The sequence below is a fragment of the Cydia splendana genome, chromosome 27 (assembly GCF_910591565.1).
Source record: "Cydia splendana chromosome 27, ilCydSple1.2, whole genome shotgun sequence".
NCBI lineage: Eukaryota > Metazoa > Arthropoda > Insecta > Lepidoptera > Tortricidae > Cydia > Cydia splendana.
The window spans coordinates 4,975,127-4,996,807 of record NC_085986.1 but is presented as its reverse complement, the minus strand read 5'-3'; the positions used below and the strand labels follow the sequence as shown (position 1 = coordinate 4,996,807).

Below are 21,681 nucleotides of genomic sequence, written 5' to 3'. Positions count from 1 at the left end.
GATCGACTCTGGTCTAACGTGGTCAGCTCACATAGACTTAATGTGTGACAAACTATCTTCAGCAGCCTTTGCACTATCCAGACTAGCTCCAACTCTTTCAGATGACAATATAAAAAAGGCATATTACGGGTACTTTCACTCTATACTGACTTACGGTGTCGACCTTTGGGCAACAGCGGCTGATCGTGAGCGAGTATTTAAGCTGCAAAAGCGGGCAATACGAATAATCGCGAGGAAACCCTACGACCACTCAGCACACGACTTATTTATTAAGCATAAGATTCTTACATTACCTAGTGTTTACATCTTGGAGGCGTGTAAGTACGTAAGAAACAATCTAAGCTCTTATAAAACCCGAGAGCAGCAGTCGGGTAGAAGCACGCGCGGTGGAAGTCTCATTCTGGTGCCGGCCCATACTACCGCTAAAGCTAAGAAATCCCTTGGAGTTTTAGGGGTCAGACTGTTCAACACGTTACCTGCTGAAGTCAGAGATGTCACTAGTGATGTCACATTTACTAATAAGGTTAAAAAAATGTTGCTGGAGATGGCCTGCTACACTATCGACGAATTCTTCGACAGGGTGTCATTGATCCATACATGCAATGTAAAAGTCTAAATTCACTGTTTTAATGGGACATTATTGTCACTGAAAAATGTTATTTTTAATTCAGTTATTTTAATACGGATTATTTTATTAGAAAGCCTTAATCTAACTATAGAAAATTATAGAAAATTATTTAACAAAACATTGAATTATTTTAGTTTTTTTGTTTTTTAATTTATAATTATGATTGACATGACATATGTATTTCTGTTTTGCTTTATTAGGTATGCTTTGATATGTTGTTAAGTTTACTTGATTGAATTGATTATGTTTACAAAATGCCTGACCTGTAATTTATATTATAAATAAAATATATGAATATGAATATATGAATATATGAATAACCAAGCAAGCCGGAGATTCCGAAATGTGGAAACTTAAGCGTTGCCAGAGTCTCAAGGCACGAGGGTTTTTAAAGACAATATTCTAGCAAGTGAAACACGAAATTTTTCACCACACCGACGCGAAGAAAATACTGCATTCTTTATTGCACGCCTCAATAAAAGAAAACAATACAAAATAAAACAAAAATACAAAAGGTGAACAACAGGTGAAGCGGAAGAGGGGACAGAAAGAATTAACTTAAGAAGAGAATAGTAAACATAACAAATCCAATCCATATAAACGCTAAGTACCTATATTTATCATTTAAAATCATCGCTGATGAAAACGCAAAAAGATGACAAATAATTTGAAAGATGACTTTGCTTGGTCTAACCCTAGTTACATACAATAAAATGCTACATTTAAATTAATATAGTTGTAATAGCACTGTTTATTTGAATTGAATTAATTGTTTTGTTAGTATTAGTTATGTAATGTGTAAATGCCTGAAAAGGTAAGATTTTGGTTATATAAGTTATTAATGTACTTAATGTGCTGTACATAGCTTAAATCTATTACACAATAAATTACATATTACAAATGTGCCAAAGTGACATCACTAGAAACACACCTTCAAGGCAGCAAATTGTGTTATTGCGTTACTCAGAATCGAGTCTGCAAGAAAGGTCGACTGATCGGATTACCGCACAGACTACACAGGCACCACATTACGAAGCCAAGTGCTATATGCTACGTATAGGTGCTATTTTACTTGTAAAATGCTACGATTTAAGGCCACCCACAGACCAACCCCTATAGACAGAGATAGGACGGGTTATTCGCAGACGGTCTAGAACGCAAAATGACTAGTGTAATAAACATTTTGCCTATATCACTTTTAGTCTACATCGCGAACGGTCCAGAACGCAAAATGCCTACATCATTTTCGTCGTTTTATCTTTACGTTAGCGATGTCGACGGAGCCCCGCTGACGCGGGGCTCCTATTCTATGCTGTTTGGCCCTTTGAAGATAACTAACGAACCTAACCTACCTACTGATACAAAAAAGTGGTCATTTTGCGTTCTAGACCGTTCGCGATGTAGACTCAAAGGGATATAGGCAAAATATTACACTAGTCATTTTGCGTTCTAGACCGTCCGCGACTATACCTATAGGACGACTCGCAGTCACCACTTGTGCGAGCAACAGCGCTTATAAAATATTGCACGCGCGCCGCTCCGATCAGTTGCGTCCAAATTCACGACCTGTTAACAGTGTGTGCGTGTTTACGAAAATAAATCGCAATTTATTTAACTCATTGGGAAATCATGGGATTTTGCAGTGTAAAATGGTGTGGCAAGTCATCTAAGGCGGTTTTCTGTGGGGACACCCCACACTATAGTTCGCTTCTTTTAGCATTAGAAAAAAGGTAAACAATCTTGACGTGTCTTTTAATTGAAAAACACTTTTTTTTTAATAATTCACGGCGCATATGTAACAATTATGAATTTAATACGATCATTTATATTTTTCTGCTTTCGTAAGAAACAATTATTGATTTGTAAAAAGCGTTTTTCAAGTAAAAGACATGTCAAGATCGCTTACCTTCTTTCTGTTGCTAAAAAAAACGAACTATAGCATCTCCCGAGCGTTGGCGTCTAGTCAATTCTATGGCTGCTGCTTGACGCAGCGTTGGCGTTGGCATATCTTGCCCCTTTCTCTATATAGTTAAGTTCTATGAGATTTGGCTTCAAGAGCTGGCATCCACGGCATAAAATTTTATAAAATAAATCAAGAATTTGACGCAATTCTAGGGACAGGGGAAGCTATGATAAGATAAGATAAAAAATAGTTTATTCAAGTAGGCATATTACAGTGCGCTTATGAACGTCAAATAAAGCTATACCGGCTCCAACCCTACACCTCTGCCTCGAGAAGATTTAAATCCCCCCTCAATTGGAGGAGGGTATCCCAATACGGGACCGGCAACAAACTCGGCGGGACATATCTTTTCAAAACATTATTATGTACATCTTATAATTAACATGCATTACGAGTAAATAAGAAAAATACAATTTAAATTACTATAGAATTCATGCAATTATACTCAGTAAGTATAATTATAACTTTATAGAAATTAGATAAAAAAAATACATACATGTACATGAAATCATACAATCATACAACATATGCTGGCGCCATCTTCTAAATACTTCGGTCTTATGTATGATGACCTCGATTGTCATGTGCTCCTTCTAGTAGTTGAGGTCTGTGGATTACAGCAACCCTCTTGACTATGGTACGGAGGCAGAAATCTTGCGTCATCGAATTTTTCTGATCCGGTTACTCGCACCCTAGAGAAATATAAAGGCATATCCAGATTAGTCAATTTTTCGCCAATCTGATTAAATTGCCCGATCGAATCAGGAGGTGCGGACGCAAACGGCAATTTGGCTCGCTGATTCGTAAATAGTTTTACAACTAATATTTTATTACATTTACATTTTTTAGCAGGAGTTGAAAATAGAGTTCCGGTTATATTATATATATTAGCTGAAAATTGTTGAGCATTACACTTTTCGTTCGGTGCGACATCTATTGTTAAGTAGCAGTACTGATACATTCCGCTACTTGACGCTAGATGTCGACTACGAAATAACTCTCGTTTTGGTAAGAAAACTGATGATGTATGGAGTTACCACTTTCTTTACTTACATTACTCTATGGTAAAGCACGGTTTAGACTAGGAAACATGCATGCAATTTACGTTACATTGCCGACTACTAATGTAAACACAGCATTCAAGTTTGATCAGATACCGCAATGTAATTAAAATTGCATGCAAGTTCTTACTTAGTTCCAATTTTCATAAGTATTATTTCTTTTCATTCAAATTCCTACGGGACTGTCAATGTTGTTATTTAAATGTATTGTAGAATGATTTTGTGAACTGATAGTGTCTGCTCTGCATAAATACTTATCTACATTACCGTCATTACCATTAGGGCACACGGGGCCCGTGCCCAGGGCCCCATCCTCAGGGGGCCCCGAAGGACAGACAGTAACAGTATATTTGATTACCCATAATAAATAGATAGTAGAAAAATGTTAGTTTAATTCGCTTTTTTACTTTCCAATAGGGCCCCAAATTCTTAAGTGCCCAAGGGCCCTAGCATAGTTTAAGACGGCCCTGCTTATCTAATGAAAATATGTTTAGAAATAATTAGAAATAGGTAAATAAAAGTCACATTAATGTTCATTATTTAATGCCATCAATATGATAACTTACTTTACTAACTAAGATACGCAAGAACCGAAAATCACCTGATGTAAATCATTACAATTACAATGTAAACCAAAAATACATTAATTTAATCAATATTTTGATAATAGTAACGTAAATGTAACAGGTATTTAATTATTAAGGTTTTTATTACACTTAATAACTAAGTTACGCTAAAAACCAAAATGTAACTATACCTAAACGAATAAAATCAAAATGTAAACACAAAATACATTCGCGTAAGGGGTCATCCATTAATTACGTCACACGAATTTCTAGGTTTTTTGACCCCTCCCCCCCCCTTGTCACATTTGGTCACATTTGGCAAACCCCTCCCCCCTAGTGTGACGTCACATTTTTTCTACGAAATCGCCAAATCGAATTAAGTAAGTACCTAAGTATTATTGATATTTTATCAAAATATTTTTGACGATATAAATATTAGTAATTTTATAACCCAAAACTGCTTAGGAAAGAAAATTAAAAGAATAAAAACGATTATCGTTTTAAAAACTTGTTATTTAAATGTACAGCGAATAAAATAATTAAAAAAAAATTTCGGTTACTGATGAAGTTAAAGTGACGTCACAAAGTTTGTGTCTCCCCCTCCCCCATGTCACAATATGTCACATTTTCTTGACCCCCTCCCTCCCCCTAAACGTGTGACGTAATTAATGGATGACCCCTAATTTTATTTATTTATTTCGAACAGGGTGCCTTAGGCTGCCTTTCCATTGACACGGAGATGGGAGGAGACCACGAGACGTACGGGGATCAACCAATACCATTGGTTGTTGTTTGGCCAGCACGAGATTTAACTCAATTTCCTGCTATAGGTGCTCGCATGTCTTTTAAATGAAAACGCTTTTTAAAAATCAATAACTATTACTTATGAAAGCAGAAGAATATAAATGATCGTATTAGATTCATAATTGTTACATATTTGCCGTAACTTATTTTTAAAATGTGTTTATCAATTAAAAGACACATCAAGTTTGTTTACCTTTTTTCTAATGCTAAAACAAACGGACTATAGATGGCGCTGCTCGGCACACATCGCGCGTCACGAGTTTCCTGCAGCCTATATAAAGCAGCGGCCTGTCAAGCTTTTTATTTTTGCAATATTCTTCTTACTAAGAACATGTATAGTTGTTTTAAAATATAATATAATTAATTGTGTTGCAAATGGCGTCTCAATTCTTATTTCATTAATATGAGGAACTAGAGTGTAAAGTTGTCTTCCCCGCTCCGCTGGACTACAATCAATGCTATTGGTTGATTCTCGCACGTCTCCCCTCGTCTCCGCCTGAGTGGAAATGCAGCTTTGTTTGATTTGATATAGGGTAATTCCCCAATAACTAGCCACCCTAAACTAAAAATGAATTCTATTCACCTATAAACAGAATTAATTTTAGCATAGGTGGCTAGTGAAGGCTGGCCACTTATTGAAACCTTAGGCTAAAATGAATTCTGTTTATAGGTGAATAGAATTCATTGTTAGTTTAGGGTGGCCAGTTGTTAGCCGGTGGCCAGTTACAGGCGGATTACCCTATTTTAGTGTAAATTTTCCAGTTATAGAACAAACTTAACCTAACCGGCTTAGGCACACCTACACAAAAATATTATACTTAGAATCAAACTACATTGGCTCAAAAAACATGTAAATTTTATATTATAGTCGAAAAACCCATGCTATTACATACATACATACATACATATAATCGCGTCTTTTTCTCGAAGGGGTGGCCAGAGGCCACGGATTTCCACTTGCTACGACCCTACTACCTACCTCCTTTCGCTTCCTTCACTATTCCGATGGTATTAAGCTTAGAATAAATTTAAAAGTGGAAAAATGACTGCCTTGGGCGAGACTTGAAATCACGGTTCATATAAATTTTAAATAAGGAGTCTCGTGAGATTATCATTGCTTCGAAGATACGGTTAATTTACTATTTATTATTAAATCCCTTGACAATCTCAAAAACTCCTATAAATCATCAAAGTGTAATTTTATATGCATTCAATATTATTTTTTTACTAAATATTATCCGTTAGCGTTATCTAGATGACATTACAGATGTAGTGCATAATTGTTTTCCATCGTATTTTCTCGGATACGTTCGTATTTGTCATGCTGCTTCAGTCAACCTCAGTACTTTTTGTACCGAGACTGACTGAAATAGCAAGACACGTTAGGGATCATCCATTAATTACATCACACGTTTAGGAGGAGGGAGGGGGTTGAGAAAATGTGACATGTTGTGACAAGGGGTAGGGGGGAGTCAAAAACTTTGTGACGTCACTTTAACTTCATCAGTAACCAAAAATTTATTTAAATAATTTTATTCGCTGTACAGTTTTTGGAATGATAATCGTTTTTATTCGTTTAATTTTCTTTCCCAATCAGTTTTGGGTTATAAAATTACTAAATATTTCTTTTTTTTTTTTAATATTTTCATAAATATTTATAGATTTGCCGATTTTGTTGATAAAATGTGACGTCACACCACGGGGGGAGGGATTTGCCAAATGTGACCAAGTGTGACAAGGAGGGAGGGAGGGGTAAAAAAACCTAGAAATTCGTGTGACGTAATTAATGGATGACCCCTTAGTACGTTTCCGTGAAACGATGGAAAATAATTATACACTACATCTGTATCTCTGTCTATAGGGTATTTGACTACTAGTCAAATCAGTTTCTTTTTACGAACTGTCAAAACTATTTACTACTATGGAATTCATATGAAAATACTAGCATGTGACGTCACGATCAAATTACCTACTCTTTATAGTTTTATACGAGTTTTAAAATAGAAATTGTGTCTAAAAATAACTTCTGTCTACGTTTCTCTATTAATCTTCTGGTGCTTTATTTCATGCATGGGTTAAAATAATTTATTTTAAATACAGTCAAATACCCAATTTGAGAACTCTGCGATAAAAACATATTTTATCTCAACATAATATAATATAAATCAGCCACCAAGTTAATATAGATGGTCAAGCAAATCTTGTCAGTAGAAAAAGGCGGAAAATTTGAAAAATGTAGGCGAGAAGGGATATCGTCTCATAGAAAATTTGAATTTCGCGCCTTTTTCTACTGGCAAATTTGCTTGACCATCTATATATGTTAAATTCATTCTGAAACTAACTTTCTTTTTTTAAAACGTTTCACAGTTTCAACGTCCTGCTTACCTATGATTATTTTCGGAGAAATATCATCCATACTCAGTTCTTTAGGTACTAAATTTTTACTCAGTTCTTTAGGCGAGATTTTAGGCGATATGACTATATCCCTAGCTCTAGCTGTTTTGCTAGAACCAGGCGTCACATTAGGTATTTGAAAACCGGTATTCACCGGAACATTTTCGACTATGACTACGTTATCTATTTTTCTTTCTTTCGCAGATCTAATTTCATCAACTTCTGTTGATTTCTTCGGACTTTTCTGTATAATTTTATCGTTATTAACTATGGGTGCAGGTTTTATTTTAATAAAGTTAAATTTTCTATCCGAGTTTGGAGGTAAAACGCCTTCAGGAGGTTTCGTTTTAGTTATAGCTATCATTTGTCCCGAGCTCAATCTTTTGAAAGTAACACTACTATTCTGACTTCCATCGTTAATTTCTTTCAAATTCACTTTATGTATTTTAAGCGCCGGTCTCTTTAATTCAAGTTTATTGCTCTCAATATCATTCACATCCGTTTTAGGTTTTATAATAACATTGCCAAGTTTGACTTGTTGCATTATTACATCCTGAGCTGTTTCTGGTTTGAGTTCGTTCAATTTATTTATATTTACTTCTTTATAATCTATTTTGTTATCTGTTAGTACTTGTTTTAAGACTTCAATTTTAGGTCCAAACTTAGGTTTTGAAGCTGTACTAATGTCAGTATTTACATTTGGACTTGACTTTCTTTTTTTCTCAGGAACATCAACAGTTATAACTGCATGTAATCCCGTTTCCACAGTCCTTGGTGTTACATCTGTAACATCATTGATATCTGTGTAATCTATGCTCCCATCGCTATTTTTAAATAGGATCATGTTTAATCTGTCCCGGGCGAAGCGACCATGTTTTAAAGCGGTCATTTTGTTGGCTATGGTCATGGATAGAGAGCAGAGGTTGAATTCAGTTAATAATGTGTTTACGGATGATGCGAATTGATTCTCTATGCTCGGATCAGCGCCGTGCTCTACTAGGATCTCTATGGATTTGAGGTATTTTTCTGGAGTTGTCGTCGTGTTTCCGGTTTCTGAAAAAAGAAAACAAATGTAGTACAGAATAATGTATACATCTGGGGTTAGAAACTATATGCTATTTGGCCCTTATGACCAATTAGCGGCACAGCTCGGCTTCGCACGGGTTACACAAAACCTTAATAATCACTCTATTGATAGGTGGAAACGGCGTGAAAATCCGTTCAGTAGTTATTGAGTTTATCGCGAACATACATACACACAGACAGACGCCGCGGAGAACTTTGTTTTCCACATGTCCACAGGAAAGACCTGAACATGGTTTTGAGTTCGAGCATAGAGAAAAATACATAGAGTGCTCACTCCATACATCAGTTTTAGTACCAAAAAGACTATTATTTTCGTAGTCGACATCTAGCATCGAGTAGCGAAATTATCAGTACTGCTACTTGACAATAGATTTTACCGACCGAAAAGTCTAATAATAACCAGATTAACCGGAACTCTATTTTCAACTCCTTCTGTTTTTAATATTAGTTGTAAATTGTTGTTCAATACAATTTTCGTGAGTCGCGACACTAGAGATTTCTAGTATCGAGTAGCGGTACCGATAATTCCGCTACTCGATGCTAGATGTCGACTGCGAAAATAATAGTCGTTTTGGTACCAAAACTGATGTATGATGTATGAAGTCTATTCACTCTATTTTACAAGCTTTTATTTAGTTTCACCTGTCCCGGTGTCTGTCTGTAATCAAATCTTGCAAGTTAAATTTGATCCACTTCCCGGTTTCCGATTGAGCTGAAATTTTGCATGCATGTATAAATCGGATGACAATGCAATATTATGGTACCATTGAGGCGATCTGATGATGGAGACAGGAGGTGGCCATAGGAACTCTGTGATGAAACAACGCAACCTAATTGTGTTAGGGGTTTTTAGAATTGTCTCGATGAGTATTAGTTGTCTGTCGTACGAAAAGTGCAGTCAGCGATAAAAGCTTGTACCAAAAATGAAATTTTTGCCAAAAACTTTTTACTATATTTCTCTATAAGTAAGTAAGTAATCATTTATTGTCAGATTCTGCATGTCTGTTTCAGTCAGTTAGTGTCAGTTTTGTGTGTGTCAGTTGAGTGTGTTGTAGTAGTAGTAGTAGTAGTAATCACTTTATTGTACACAACACAGGTTTACAAAAATAAATTACAGTAATGGAAGTACAAAGGCGAACTTATCCCTATAAGGGATCTCTTCCAGCTAACCTTCGATTAGATGTTGTCTATGCTCTAATTGGTTAATAGTAAGGGGCTGGATTGTCCAGAATTGCTAAGTAAAATTAAAATAACTACTCCTGCTAAGCTACCTCGTCCCGGTTTGTATAAACTGTTTAGCATTCCATTTGGAAAAACAAATTTAGGTCGTAATTCTGCCCTTTTAAGAATGACAAAATTATACAATTATATCCCCGGCTCTGCGTGAGTTGACATATTTAACGATAGACCTGCACAGTTTAAAAAGAAGGTGACGAAATATGTTGGCTCACTGAATATCCCAAAGTAATTGTAGCCACAGATTCACAGATGTCTTAATAATACTTTATAAAATATTAATAGAAAATATTTGTATATAAGTATACATGTAGTTAACAATTGTTATCGACAATTTAACATCACCCTAGTTGTCAAGTTATGTAATGTTAGTTAATGTAATGTACTGGTACCTGTTAATTCATTTACCCATAAGTTTACCGCATGTTAAATATTGTTCACAGATACAAGACACTTATATAAGTTGTGGTTACCTATAATTAGATAAGCATCAGTCATGATTGTTATATAGATTTAAGAGCATGTAAGATGTATTATCTGTTGGTAATCCTAAATAAAGAAAATAAAAAAAAAGAAAATAAAATATGGTTTGAGCCGGTTACCTTTGGCGTGCAGGCAGGCTCGAGCGACGGCGCGGTACAGCGCGGTGGCGCCGCAGTCGGGCGCCGGCGCGTCCACCAGCGGCCCACAGCGCGCGCACAGCAGCGACACGTTCGAGGGGATACCCGCCTCCGCTGCTATCATCAGTGGACTGTAGCCTGCGATTCAAACAGTTATCACAATATTATTTTCATTCACCTAACAAGAAGGTTGTATTTATAAACAACAAGTAATGAAAGGCCTTAAAATAAAAATTACAAACTGAAATTAAAAACGAAACTTAAAAATTAACTATAAATAGAAAATTTGCCCCAAATCGCCGTCTATTGGCAGCGTGCCCAGAAGCAAAGATAATTTGAAATAGAGAGTTACCGTCATGCAAAATTATGTAGCTACAGTACATTTACTGCCATCTTTCGACAAAAGATTAAAATTGTTAGAACGCCATTTGACTTTGATCCTTATTCCTTCACTTATATGTATCAACTTGTTAAATATTAATATTAACGCCATCTACTCGAGAGTAGGCTGAAGATTATGGCGCCATCGCTCGAAAAGATTGCACCATACCTTTGTGTGCTAACATAGTTTTTAAGTATTAGGTACCTAATGTTACTAACATATTTAATTAAATAATTATACTTCAGTTAATTTTAATTTTATTGTAGTTATTTTATTGTGAATGTATATGGAATTTTATTCTGAAATAAATTATTTGAATTTGGCCTATAGTCGAGTAGATGGCGTTAATATTAATATGTAATAAGTTAACACATATCAGTGAAAGAATAAGGATCAAAGTTAAATGGCGTTCTAACAGTTTTAATAGCCTGTCGAAAGATGGCAGAAAATTTACTGTAGCTACATAATTTACCATGACAGTAACTCTCTATTTCAAATTTTCTTTGCCTGCGCCTACATTCATTGAAAACGCCATCTGTTAGAACATTGTGGTACGACGTAGGCAGCGTCATTGACGCCACAAACCCTTACCTTGGTCGTCGAACGGGTCTCTATTGGTTCCCATACATTTTTTGTTCCGATTTTTTAAGTCCATAACGTTTTCCATCATCATTTTGATTAGTCATATTGTCAATAGTCATAAATTTTAACAATATAAATTGCAGTTCCGATTTTTGCAGGTCATTATTATTGTTAGTCATAAAATTTGTTACTCATAATATTCAAAGTCCAGAAGGTATACCATTACATAATGTTGAAGGCAATAAACTTGGTTGCAATAATCGTTGTAAGGTCTTTTATCGCAGGTTATAATGATAAGTAGGGGCTCTATTGCATTCCCTACATTTTAAGTTCAATTTTTTTTAGAGCATAACGTTTTCCATCATAATTTTTATTAGTCATATTGTCAATAGTTATAAAATTAAACAATTCAAATTGCATGCTTGCCTACCTCCCTGGGGATTATTTTTTATTTGGCTTACTGATTTCCCCTCCATTTCTTATTTTTCATGTAGTTTATTAAGCCATTTCGTCCCGCCAACGAGTCGACGGAGTTCGCGGGGCTCCTATTTCCGCTCTGAGGGACACAAGGTAACTAACGAACCTACCTGAGGAAACAGATTTTTTATTGTTTGGCTTACTGATTTCCCCGCCATTTCTTATTTTTCATGTAGTTTCCGCTCTGAGGGACACAAGGTAACTGTTAACAAACCTAGCTGAGGAAACAGATTTCTTTTTTCTTTATATGAATGATGTTATTGATTTGGTTTCTTAGACGTAATTCACTTTAGTCATTAAAAATGGGGGTCCCTTTGTTTGACATAATTATTGAAAGTCATAATGTTTAATAATATAGCTCCTAAATATTAGAATATTAGAGGATGTCATTTTCTGACTATCGAAATTCGAAACAGTAAGTTTATGGGAAACAAAGGGATGACATTAAAACGATATGATTAACGACCATTAGTTCCGCCTTAATATATGCCTTAAAATATTTCTGAATAATTATTGATATACCTTTGAATGTTATACTCATCAATTTTATAACTTTTGTGATTATAGCGTATAATATTATAGATGTTTAACATTAGAACTATGAAACGTTATACTTAACAAAAATTATGACTTTAGATGTTTATGTCCATAAATTATATGGATATCAATTTCTGACTATCGAAATTCGAAACAATAAGTTTATGGGAAACAAAGGGATCCCTCGTCGAACATCTCGCTAATGCAGTTATACATTAATCTTGTAATAAGTATAAGTTCGTTGTACGACTTGGATTCGAGTTCGGGCCGCCAGAAATCTAGGTTGTTTTTATAATCCCTACTAATATTATAAATACGATAATATCCATGTATGTCTGTCTGTCAACTCTTCACGCTTTAACCATTAAACCAATTAAGATTAAATTTGGTATGGAGACAATTTGATGCCCTGGGAAGAACATAGTAGATGTCGCGGGCAGTAGCTAGTAAACTTTATAAATCTGTAGGAAGTGTAGAGAGAGGGCAATAGTATTCTGTCCAGGCGGATGTTATGCTTGACTACCGAAGTTGTATATATAGCAACTGACGTTTGGAACGCCGAAAGCGCGATGTAGGTTTCTACCAAATTGCGTTTTAGCTCCCTAACGCCATCTGTTAGAACATTGTGGCACGACGTTGGCAGTGTCAGAGGAGACGCCACAATCCCTTACCTTGGTCGTCGAACATCTCGCTAATGCAGTTATACATTAATCTTGTAAGTTCGTTGTCCGACTTGGAATCGAGTTCGGGCCGCCAGAAGTCTAGGTTGTTTTTGAGCACGCTCCTGTATAAGAGAAATCACATATATTATAACCACACCAAAATCGTCTCACGGATTTATACAACTTCGCATAGACCTGTATTCTCTTTCATTATACCAAAGAGAATAGATAGTATAGAGGGGTCCTGTCATTGTAAATTTTGTAGTCACTGTAAATTTACTGCCATCTATCGACACACGACTAAAACTCAAAATGAAAACGTATAAAGTTATCAAAAAATGTATATATATGGATAAATGATTTTATTATTTTTATATCATTTTGATCCATGTTCATTCACTGATATCTATGTGTTAAAATTGTTAAATATGAAACGGTGTCGTCACGCCATCTAGCCGAGGATAGGCTAAAGATGTGTGCGCCATCTATTCGAGAATGACTTTCACTTGAATTCCGAGGCACGTTTTTTCCTTAGACTTTATTCGTCTTATACGAAGTTACATATGTCTTTGATTATACTAAATGCCAAAAATACATATAACATATCTTGTTAGGACGTTATGCGCAACGACGGGACTTAATCGCGTAAAATTAAGTTTTAAATTTACCTCCGACGTTTCGAGGACGGCATTAGAAGAATGGTGAAAGTTTAAATCAGTCAATGTTCAGCTCATGCTCAACTGCAAAAAATGAAAATCGACCTGTATGGCTCGAATATGCAAGAGCGATAGGCAGATAACGAAAAATTTCGATTATCGTTTTTCGTGGTAGGACCTCAGCCCCAATGGTTAGATTTTTAGCCGTAGTTAGAACCTCAGCCCCAATGGTTTGATCTTTAGCCGTAGTTAGAACCTCAGCCCCAATGGTTTGATCTTTAGCCGTAGTTAGAACCTCAGCCCCAATGGTTTGATCTTTAGCCGTAGTTAGAACCTCAGCCCCAATGGTTTGATCTTTAGCCGTAGTTAGAACCTCAGCCCCAATGGTTTGATCTTTAGCCGTAGTTAGAACCTCAGCCCCAATGGTTTGATCTTTAGCCGTAGTTAGAACCTCAGCCCCAATGGTTTGATCTTTAGCCGTAGTTAGAACCTCAGCCCCAATGGTTTGATTTTTAGCCGTAGTTAGAACCTCAGCCCCAATGGTTTGATTTTTAGCCGTAGTTAGAACCTCAGCCCCAATGGTTTGATTTTTAGCCGTAGTTAGAACCTCTAGCTCCAATGGTTACATTTTTAGCCGTAGCGAGCGCTGTAATCGTTTGGGCTTCCCCCACCACCCGCTTTGCACGCAACGAATACTAGACATACCTAGCGTGCGTGTCGCAGTGAGCTAGAAGGTTCTCAGTTGTGGTGAATCCAAATGTACCAAATGTAGACTGCAAGTAACGCCGGTCCTGGTCGCAGAGAAGCGGGTCGGTGCCGTTTTCAAGGTGTATGTTGTGTATTTAAATACCTAAATTCATTAACAAGTACACTCCAATACCACTATATTTACAACACCAATGTATAATAGGGGGTCATGATTTCAAGAAAAATCTTAACAGCGCGATTCAGGATTCCATCTCGCACGTTTAACGTCATCTAACGTGAAATTCGCGCACTAAACATACCTGGCATGAGTATCGCAGTAAGCCAGTAAGGTCCTCAGTTGTGGGGAATCCAATTCAGCAGCCAAATGTATACTGCAACGCCGGTCCTGATCGCAGAGGAGCGGGTCGGCGCCATTTTGAAGTAGTATGTTGGTGCAGGCGACGGACACGTTTTGGCGTACCGCCATGTGGAGGGCCGTCTGAAATATAAACATTATTAATATTCATTTTAGGCATAGTTGCAAATATTATCTTTAAAAAAAAATACCGACTACATGAAGGCATAATCTTTTAAATGTACGTAGTAAGTGACAGAAGGAACGAATGTTTATTTTATTTCAATGATATTATACAGGGTGGAACATGACCAGGGACCTTTCCGGAAATGGGAGATTATAGCATTAGTACTATATTTTCCCCATAGATACTATGCAAAGATATGAAACCATTTTCAAATTATTGTATAACTATATAGAGGAGCACAAAAAATACTTCCATATTTATTTGAAATAAATTTGTGCTCCTTATAAATAAATTATTTCTATACCTACGAAGAAATCTGTTATGTTTGATTTAATTTTCGCATTCCATTCATCTTTATCATACTCGTTGTTAAACATAGCTTGTCTATTTCGGTGAGCTTGCTTACCCAGGTGCGACTAAAGGCAACTTGTACAATTTGTCACAAGGTAAGCGCTACAATTTCTTGAGTATAGTAAATCATTGATTTTATTTACATAGATTGAAAACTGGTTCTGTTTCCCCTATGCACGGCAAAAAAGGTGATTTTTAGGGTTCCGTACCCAAAAGGTAAAACGGGACCCTATTACTAAGACTTCTCTGTCCGTCCGTCCGTCTGTCCGTCCGTCCGTCCGTCTCTCTGTCACCAGGCTGTATCTCACGAACCGTGATAGCTAGACAGTTGAAATTTTCACAGATGATATATTTCTGTTGCCGCTATAACAACAAATACTAAAAACAGAATAAAATAAAGATTTAAATGGGGCTCCCATACAACAAACGTGATTTTTGACCAAAGTTAAGCAACGTCGGGCGTGGTCAGTACTTCGATGGGTGACCGTTTCTTTTTGCATTTTTTTCCGTTTTTTTTTTCATTATGGTACGGAACCCTTCGTGCGCGAGTCCGACTCGCACTTGCCCGGTTTTTATTAGGGTTCCGTACCCAAAGGGTAAAACGGGACCCTATTACTAAGACTCCGCTGTCCGTCCGTCCGTCCGTCCGTCTGTCCGTCCGTCTGTCTGTCACCAGGCTGTATCTCACGAACCGTGATAGATAGACAGTTGACATTTTCACAGATGATGTATTTATGTTGCCGTTATAACAACAAATACTAAAAACAGAATAAAATAAAGATTTAAGTGGGGCTCCCATACAACAAACGTGATTTTTGACCAAAGTTAAGCAACGTCGGGCGGGGTCAGTACTTGGATGGGTGACCGTTTTTATAGATAATGGTATTACGGAACCCTTCGTTTGCGAGTCCGACTCGCACTTGGCCGGTTTTCAAATATAAGGGTTGAAAATAAAATATCTAAAAGTATAAGGGCTGATTTAGACGGCGCGCGAACTCGCATGCGATTTCAGTTACATTGCGGACCGTTGGTGACGTCCAATTCAACCGATCGATCAAAAACCGCAATGTAATGAAACTCGCATGCGAGTTCGCGCGCCGTCTAAATTATCATACGGAAACACCGTGCACTGTATTCCACAATGGTGTGCGAGTGAGACGGCGGTTTACATATATATAGCGCCGTCTTATTCGCATGCCATCACGCGGATGCAGCGCCAATGCGAAGTGTGAACTACAAGTACCCGTACCATGAGTCACTGACAGTGTCAAAACAATGTCAAAACTGACATATACGCTAACATGTGTAATTTACTTTTTATACATGTTGCCCGCACTAATATGCGAGTACGAGCGAGATGCATAAAAAGTAAGTTACGTTGCACATTCTGTTCAGAAGTTACTGGAAAAAACTCACTATAAGATAAGATCATAATGCTATCTCCTTTACCCTTGTTAAGACCAACTAAAGAGTGAAAGAGATAGCATTATGACCCCAGTCGCCAGTTGGTAATGCGGTAAGTATAATCGGAATTGGTAACTTGAGTCAACACAGCGTAAGGCCTAGCCAGACGAATTTAAACCTACAGTGTAGGAAATAAAGTATATTTCTGTTTTATGTGTAACTTTAACGAAAGAAAACAAAGAGTGGTCTAATTTAAGTTTTATGCCAATGCCATATAGTTCAAATTCCTTGTAGTGGAGTTATGACGTTTTTACTAAATCATCAACATTTACAACAGTACAAAATTGCACTCCTAATGATCAGTATAAAATTACCTATAGAAGTGCATTTCAAACCAAAATCAACTTAGTCTTGAGCAATAAAGTCCTTATGAATTTGAAGTAAACATCATAAATTGTCAATGCCTATTAGTCGTAACTCACATTGCCAGTTTTAATGTGAAATGAACTTTAAGATTTGACTAATAAAGTCTATAATAGACTGATAATCTTAACAGGGACTTAACCTAAGTAAAGTACCTTGATGTAAACTTGATATGTCTGTTATCTCCAATGAAAACATGTTATTTGTATAAAACATTAGTATAAAGTGAAGTATTTTAATAGATACATACCGGCACTTGTGACATACAAAAATAAGATGTTTACTATCTATAAATGGTCATTTAAAGACCTAATAAAATAACCATTACATTATTATAATTACAAACATGTACCTAGATGACATTACTAGTGCATAATTGTTTTCCATCGTATTTTCTCGGAAACGTTCGCATTTGTCATGCTACTTCAGTCAACCTCGGTACTTTTTGTTGCGAGACTGACTGAAATGGCAAGACACGTTCGTACGTTGTAGGGAAAATACGATGGAACACAATTATGCACATCCGTACCTAGATGACATTAAGTATTTATATTTGTTATGAGACTTATGAGAGATGCAACGGCGATCTTTGGCGCGAATTATATTGAAAGCCGAGCACGCGAAGGTTCCCAGATCCGAGAGTAATATATTGAGAGTTAGCTAAGAAAGGGCCGCGCGGTACCTAGAGACAGACTTCAACTTGTATGGGAACTGCACACCGACATTGCAGTTGGCGTGCAGTTCCCATCAGTGGCGGATTTGCCCTAAAGCCAAATAGGCCCGGGCCTAGGGCGGCAAGTTTTTTGGGGGCGGCAAATTGTGACAAAAAATTCGCTGATAAACAATAGATAACTCAAAATGTAGTCAATATGAATGGGTGCTGAGAAAGGGGCAGCTACAATCCAGGGGGCTAGGGCAGCAAAGACTGCAAATCCGCCACTTGTTCCCCTACACGTTGCAGTCCGTCTGTATCGGCCCAAAGAGAAACTTAATTTGAGCCTGCTCTGACAGAGATGACGGTATGACCTCACCTTTCTTAACAATTGGCCGAAGGAAGCTCCGGGAATCGTGGAAATCAAGGGAACAGGCCTTTTCCCAACAGTGGGACACTCTTTTAAAAACATCCTCAAATCCTTACAAAACGAAGTTATATAATTAATAAATGCACTTACCAAGCCGCAAAAACGCCGAAGTTGAATAACTAAGTAGCTTAACCAAACATCATTGGTGTGACAAAGGCGCAAAGGCTTCGGTGGCTCAGCCATCTTGAGCGTATCGTATCGTATAGGTGATCGGGCGGTGAAAAGAGCGAAAACCGACAGCCCGCCCCCGGCCGGTCGACCTAGGTATCGATGGGCGGATGTGGTGGACGCTGATCTGCGCGAGCTCCAGGTCGAAGACTGGCGAAAAACTGCTCAGGACCGGGATCAGTCGCGATGTAGGCCAAGACGCCCAAGACACACTTTGGGTTGCTGCTGCCAGAGTAAGTTAGTACTTACCAAGCCACCTGCGGGTATATCCACGGATTCATGTCGAGCTCGCAACGACGCGCACTGTCTCCTTACAAGGTCCACGTCATTGTGTAGCACTGCGATGTGGAGAGGGCTGCAAACAAGCACAAGGTTTAGTTAGCACACTGCTCCTCGCTTCGTTCGTCGTCGTTAAGTATGATATTAACCAGAGATGGGCCGAATATGGGCTTTGCCGAATACGAATATTCGGCCGAATATTCGGTTCAGATCATACCGAATACGAATATTCAGCCGAATATTCGGTTGGGCTAAAACTGCCTAAACGCTGAAAACAAGTTCATACGGGTCTGCGATCTGCACTCCTCGTGTTTTTACCTTTCCCCTCTGGACCGGCCGGGAATGTTTAAGAAAAGAAACGGACCCGCCTCATGCCTGACCGCGAAGTGCACCCTCGCCAGCTAGCAGACGCCCTTAAAAAGTAAGTAATTTGTTTATTCGGTAAATATTCGGCAGTTCGAACCGAACTATTCGGCCGGATACTGACATTGAAAAATATGCCGAATACCGAATAACTACCGAATATTCGGCCCATCTCTAGTATGAACATTTCGGCAACGGAGTGGAGGGGAATACAAACTATTACAGAATTGCACGAAGTTACAATATTTATTGAATGGCAATGTGTGGTTACAGGGTTTGCCCCACTAATATCAGATAAAATTAATCTTATCACAAATCAACAACTCGTACAATTCTAGAAATTGGAGTAACATTTCTTAGAAATATTGTACATTCATAAGTGCAATAAACTGTATCTTTGAGGACATTATACGTTGTTTGATGGGAAAAGGGACTTTTTATAATTTTATGACTCAACTATATAGTATTAAAAAAAATCCGGACAAGTGCGAGTGGGACTCGCCCACCGAAAGTTCCGTACTTTTTAGTATTTGTTGTTATAGCGAGCGGCAACAGAAATAGGGTCATTGCCCTAGTTTTCGTCCGGTGTCAGTTTCCGTCCACTTGACGAAATTTGAATATAAACCTTCATTGCTGCACAAATTTGGACTTATTGCAATCCTTAATACCATTTCGTGACACTTTATTTTTCACTATGTTTTTCTATGTATGTCTATTGTCTGTGTGTTTACGAATAAAAAACTATTCTATTCTATTCTAATATCTAAACAATTTATCTATCTACATAAAAATGTATTATTTGCTAATCCGTCAAGTGGACGGAAACTGCCACTGGACGGTAAACTGACGCAATTACCCTACATCATCTGTGAAAATTTCAACTGTGTAGCTATCACGGTTCATGAGACACAGCCTGGAAATAGACAGACAGACCCTTTGGGTATGGAACCCTAAAATTGATAAAATGAGGGTCAAGTAGTGTTACTTTATAATTATAGCATAGTTCCATGTGGTATTTTTGGACCCTTAGAATGCCACGCACGCCTATAATATGTGGCCTGTACACCTTGAACCTTGTCACTAAGGTTGGGCTCAATTGGGGATCAAAAAGTTAATGTTAAACCCAAAAAACATTTTTGTCCTTTTAATAGCCATAGAATTTTTCATCAAGAGTGCTTGTGGCGATGGCGGTGCGAAGTTACACGAAGTTTAGTCTTATTTATCAGACCACGGCGAAATTAGCCCGATTTTGTATGTCTTATATATCAGACTACGGCGGTTAAAAGGTTAAATAAGAAAAAATATGAGTTACTCACTAATATCCATCTTCATCTTGTTCGAGACACAATTTGAAGTCAATGAACGCCTGATGCCATAAAAGCTTCAGCCCTTCCTCGCGCGTCACATTTTTGAGCACCTCTGGTGTTGCTATATGGAAGTCGTCCTCAGGCTTAACCGGAATCATTATAACACTACCGTCTCGCAGTTTGATCTCCGTAGAATTTAACGTCTTATCCGTAACTTTGTCGATCTGGTTCAGAAACTGATCCGTGTTATCAAGGATCCCTGGAACGCTAGGCCAACTGGACGCCGATAAGTTACTGGCGTCTGAAATATTACTGTCTTCATCTATCACTTCTCTTAACTCTGGAAGGGCCTTCTCTCTAAATTGCTGGATTTTCTCTTCCGCCTTTTTCTTGGTTACGTTTTTCCTCACATCACTGGGATTCACCACAAATTTCTTCACTTTTTCCGTAACAACATACGGTGCCAACGGTCTCCGTATCCGTCTCCTTTGTTTTTCTTTTAAGGAAAAATATAATCGAGAATCATCAGTTTGGCTTCCCGTACTGGCAAGATCTTTCTTAACCTCAGTTATTTCCATACTACTCTGTGTCCCGATGGTGTTGAAGGTTTTTTGGACACCCAACAAAGCTAAAATGCCTCTAACTTTAGTTTCTTCATTGAATACGGATGATAAAGCGCACAGGACTCTTTCGTAATTCTTCTGACCTATAGCGGCGACGACGATGTCTGACGTAGTTTCCACGCAAATTCCCCGGCTAGTACACCTCGCGACCGTCCGACACGTCTTAGTGAACAAGTTCATTCGATTCACTATCACTACTTCCTGGGACTCCCCTCTTAAAAAGTCACAATTCGGCGACGAATAAATGATCTCATCTTTGTATTGCTGAATCGATCTATACGGCACTTTAGTTAAAACTTTTGGCGGATGAAGATACATTTTCCTGTTACCAATTATTATAGGTTTAAGTACAGTCTTTTGAGGGCCCGTTTGTGACATCTTTAACTTGTGTATATAAATCAACACGGCATCAAAATTTCATTTGTAATTCAAAATCACGTGAATTAATTCACACACATTAAATTATTTAAATTATTATTGATATTTTTAACCTCATTGCGCAGTGTTTACTTTATTATAAGTACGTCAAATTACATCACACGAATACACAGTAGAAGAAACTAAATTACAGTCAGGGTATCCCCCAAGCAATCGACGCCAGTACGAAAGTCCCCATATTGGAGGTTTGACGTTTGTTCAACGACCTTGGGAGATCCATTTCACATTTAAACACCAATTTATCTAGCGAACCCTTTTTATTTTTAAAAATTAACTTGTTTTTTTTATCATTAAAATAGTAATTTGTGTCCAAAAGTGGAGCACGTTTGTAGTGTATAATTTTAGAATGTTATTTAAATT

The 21,681-nt window shown here is 37.4% G+C and overlaps 1 protein-coding gene and 1 long non-coding RNA gene across 2 annotated transcripts in view; both read right to left on the bottom strand.

The window, feature by feature from the left end:
* Positions 1 to 21,681, bottom strand: part of LOC134803830 (uncharacterized) — a 180,380-nt gene that overhangs the window by 28,006 nt on the left and 130,693 nt on the right. The gene's annotated exons all lie outside the window — the stretch shown is intronic.
* LOC134803626 (uncharacterized) lies at positions 6,845 to 21,565 on the bottom strand. Its single transcript, XM_063776410.1, has 6 exons — positions 20,270 to 21,565; positions 18,561 to 18,666; positions 14,662 to 14,840; positions 13,008 to 13,120; positions 10,341 to 10,496; positions 6,845 to 8,469 (listed from the first exon to the last, which is right to left on the bottom strand). Exons 1-6 carry the CDS (start codon positions 21,259 to 21,261, stop codon positions 7,349 to 7,351), a joined length of 2,667 nt encoding a protein of 888 aa, XP_063632480.1. The 5' UTR covers positions 21,262 to 21,565; the 3' UTR covers positions 6,845 to 7,348.

Bases quoted from the DNA above. Each gene is read 5' to 3' on its own strand.
- LOC134803626 (XM_063776410.1), bottom strand. From the start codon at position 21,261: ATGTCACAAACGGGCCCTCAAAAGACTGTACTTAAACCTATAATAATT. The intron at 18,667-20,269 runs GTGAGTAACTCA...GCTTGTTTGCAG, and splicing joins CAAGATGAAGATGGATATTA to CCCTCTCCACATCGCAGTGC. The intron at 13,121-14,661 runs GTATGTTTAGTG...TCTCTTATACAG, and splicing joins TACTGCGATACTCATGCCAG to GAGCGTGCTCAAAAACAACC.